The sequence below is a fragment of the Saccostrea cucullata genome, unplaced genomic scaffold (assembly GCF_032062105.1).
Source record: "Saccostrea cucullata isolate Sc308-1 unplaced genomic scaffold, CSIRO_AGI_Scuc_v1 ctg4821, whole genome shotgun sequence".
Classification (NCBI taxonomy): domain Eukaryota; kingdom Metazoa; phylum Mollusca; class Bivalvia; order Ostreida; family Ostreidae; genus Saccostrea; species Saccostrea cuccullata.
The window spans coordinates 1-4,216 of NW_026938474.1; the positions used below are offsets into that span (position 1 = coordinate 1).

General features: G+C 34.0%; 1 protein-coding gene across 1 annotated transcript; it reads right to left on the reverse strand.

Annotated features, from left to right (window-relative positions):
* Nucleotides 1–38: 38 nt before the first annotated feature.
* Nucleotides 39–1,288, reverse strand: LOC134250365 (uncharacterized). The gene is made up of 5 exons (XM_062732720.1): nt 1,207–1,288; nt 870–1,056; nt 499–741; nt 193–364; nt 39–93 (listed from the first exon to the last, which is right to left on the reverse strand). The coding sequence occupies exons 1-5, from the start codon at nt 1,249–1,251 to the stop codon at nt 39–41; spliced, it is 702 nt and encodes a 233-aa protein (XP_062588704.1). The 5' UTR covers nt 1,252–1,288.
* Between the last annotated feature and the right edge of the window lie 2,928 nt (nt 1,289–4,216).

Here is a 4,216-nt window from a genome sequence, read left to right on the forward strand (position 1 = left end):
TTGGGATATAACAGAATAAATCAGTTGTCCATTTTTGTTCACAGCTTGATCCCGGCTGGAGTTTTCTTAAAGTGAAGGGCTGCAATGTATATTCTAAAAAAAGAGAAGAACAGCGTAGTTCGTGATTTATGATTAAAATCTTTAAAATCATTTTTAGCATTTGAGTTTTGAATAAAAGGAGAAAATACTTACCTGGCCTTCATTGCACCATAAAAAAAATGCAGAGCTTTAGGTGCAAAATGACACACAACATTGTGGTATGTTTCCAGGGCTGAAGTTTGCTCTGCAGGGGAGAGTTTCTTGATGTCTTGTACCAAAAGTCTGCCATTAACAACCTTTTCCATCTCCTGGAAAGCTAGACTACCTGAAAAAAGGATAAAATTTTGTAGTTTAGATCAATAGTGCTTCATACTAATGTACTAACTTATAATGTATATCTGCAAACAGGGACTCAGAAATGTTTTTGTTTATTTTTCAAACCCATGCTTACACAGTTACCTTTCTTAATCCAATCTCTGTCCTCCAGGTCACCATGTAAGCACTTGGGGAATCGCTTTCCATGACCCTCATGAACATTAGTGATATGGTTGAGGATAGACAGCCATTTCTCAGAAACCAATTCACCATCTCCTTCGCTAGATGCCGCACACCAGTATAGGTGGTTTGAAACTGACCGAGACCAATCACCCACTTGCTTGTACTTCTTTTTCTTCCCAATAGCCTCCAACTTTTTAAACACCCCTACAAAACACAAATCAATTATTAAATGATAATTATATATAGCTATTCAGTTAAGTAATTTTAATGAGGAATACCCAATGCATTTTAGATTGTATAAAACAATAGTGTATCATGTAAACTAAGTTTACCTTTGGCCATATGCCACATATCAAACCAATGGTTGATATCACTTTTTTCTTTTTTCATGTAAGCTTTAATCTGAGGATGTCTGTCAGTAACGAGGTCACTAATAACTATACCCTCCTCTTCCACTCTCTTAAGGCACCTTGTCAAACCCTCCATTTCCATCCAATATGAACTTTTGACTTCATTGCTCTATAAAAGTTAAGCATATATTGTTTTGAGAACTCAACCATGTTAACACATTTTAAACATAACATATTCAGTGCTGAATGTTGAAGTAATATATGCATGCAAGTGCAGTAAAGTAAAATATAACAAACAGTGGTTCTGCACTCTTTTTACCTGAACTAGTTGAACATCAAGTATCTGTCTCAGCTCCAGGTCCATCAAACTATATGATCCATATTTAGCCGTGTGTCCTGGTGAACAGCATCAAGCATCTCCCCCCCACAACTACAGCTACATTTTGTTGTCTTATTACATCAAATATTGCATCTAGATGTGCTTTCCAAACCTTTTCAACAGCTGGTACAAGATAATGCTGTTGGGTGTTGTGATAGGTTCTCTCTGAGAAACAGGATATATTGGCATGTTGAAACATGGTCAAACTTTGATTTATACTGCTGCCACTAATCAAAATTGCTGCTGCCAAAATCAAGTTTCCAGTAAATTGATCCAGTCAAGGGTTGGGATCCCCATGTGAAAGTCTCCCCACAGGCACATACCCTGACACAAACAACAGAGTTCCAACTATGGTTTTCTTAACGTCACACTTCTGTCCGCACATTGTACAAATCTGGAGAAGCTGGTCTAAACATTCTTCAAACACAATAAATTTTCTGCTACAGTGACTTGGAGGAACATCATGATGATCTGTGTTATTGTTTTCATCAATATCAGGTGGACTCCACTCTGAAGCTTCAGAATCTGTGCTGACCAGTGACTCAATGCTCTCATCAAGGTCCTCAGGTGCATCCAATGTAAGCAGTGTTTCAGTTTGTGTACCACAGGATTTTGTACTGGGTTGAATCTCTGTCTGATAAGACATGCCTGCGTTTCTAAAATTCATGAAGTAAAATCAAAATAAGACATTTACAAGTGAAAATAATTATTTAATTAGAAAATTGAAATAACTTGATAAATTCAAAATGTTCTATGTCAATCAAGTGGCAAATCAATAAATGTAACAAAACACCACCCAAACCATAAGTAGTTTGTGAAGACATTTCAAAAGTCATTGGGGGTTTTTACAGCTAGCTTCTGTGTTTTGATTCTGGACTGTCCTGAAACTGGCTAGGAGGGGGAAAAAAAATCTCTATATCTTCGTTAAGGTAATTCCCCCCTCCTATGATGTCATAGGTTTTTGCAAAAACTGTAATTAGTTTAAATTCGTACCTTATAGAGAAATTAAATATCTCTTGGAAGAATGCTTTACAATAGGTGTAATGATAAATATTGTTTAGTTAAAGAATTCAAAAAATGCATATTTTCTATTTTAATAATTATTCAATCTTTAAATAATGTTTACAAGGGCAATAACTCCTTCTAAATCTTTCATTCAGGCATTTGTTTTTTTAAAATGTTTACCTGATATTCACATTTCAAAAGTATCTTTTAAGTGGAAGTTAGAAAAATCACATAGAATTATGCATATTTACCAGTTTTTACATATTTTTCTCAATACTTTTAACAAAAAATGTACAATTTTTTTATGTTGACATACACTTCTGTTTATTTATGTTTTGGATCGTAATTTATATGGTGACCTATACATTTTTTGCAATAATAAATGGGAAGTTTAAAAAAGTATATTGAATGAAAATATATGCAGTTTTTTTTACTTTGAACCTATAAAATTGTGAGGGTGGAAATTCCTTAAGGTTCTGAGTCTGTATAAGATTTAAGATATAATTAAAGTTTAGCATAGTGATTTATTTTTCAGTACACGTAACGTTATAGCCCATACAAAGGCTAGGCCTAATATGGCTAATATTCATGCAGTTTTAAAGATAACCTCGTAATTTAAAGTACAATATATGATGGACCAACCTAATCTTTATTAAAACTAATCTTAACAATTATGGACGCATTGAAATTTTTGTAAATCCATTTGTAAACTTTAAAAAAAAACTTACTGCAACTGCACGTCTTTTCTCCAGAGCATTCGATGTCCGACCTTGTTTTGGTACATATGAAACATCTACATCTGCTGTTTTCCTTTTATGGCCTTTAGTATTCAATGGTCTGTAGTCGAAGATGCTAGGTGTGGCATCTTTTTTTAACTGAAGTCGACTGTACCCCATGCATCGCGCTCTTGAAGGCTCAATAACAAAACAGTCGGGGGTAAAATGTCGCTCGCAAAGCTTTGAGTGTTTTGATGGCCAGTAATCAACAGTTTTGAACTTTCTTACCCAAATATGGCATAATTTGGGATCGTCGGGAAAGAAAACATTGATACACCCTGTCCATATCGGATATCACAGTTTGGCGCAGCACACAACACCATATTTTATGTTTCAATCTCCCATCGTCTGTATCGTGACGTTTCAGCGTCGATAGTTTCAATATGGCGGGTTCGTGTCAAGGGGCATAACTCGCACGCAATTTTAGGTCAGATTTCAGGTGTGACAACTTTTACCGTAAATATTTCGGTAATGCATTCAGATATAACCGAATAAGTAAAGTAGTCTGAATTCTATTATTTATTTGAAGATAATAAGGGGTAAATTAAATGAAAGTGGGTGATCTTTTCAGTTGACCTTTAAAATAAAATCCTGACTTCCTGATTAATGTTAAGATGTTTTAGTATGTATTCTAATAATATTACTCGGAAAACAACAGAAGTGGATTTATTTACAGGGAAATTTTTTAAAAAAAGTTTTTCGTGGTAAAATTATTTGACATCTTTTTTCTTTAAAAATAATCAAATGCTTGATACATTTGCTTTACAAATTGAATAATAAATTGGTAAGAAATTAAAAATAGTTTACATAAAAAGAACTGGACATTTGACCAACTTAGTGCGCAATAATTTATCGTAGCAATTTTTATTTCTAATACTCAATGTAGAAAAAAAGTTAATGCTGTCTAAATTAAGGTTTGATTGCATCAGAACAAATTGGACTTATTCTAAGTTAGGTTAAGTTTCTAGTTGAAAACTAAGCATATAATGACATTAAATTCGCGAGGAGTGTTTGATCAGGTATTATAATAACAGATCAAACCAAAACCTTTATCTATTGTAAATGTTTATTGATAGACTGGTAGCCCCCCCCCCCCCCCCCCCGACACTTTTTGTTGTAATATCGATTTCAGTAATGCATACATAATTTAGGTTTCAAAAGGAATAGTG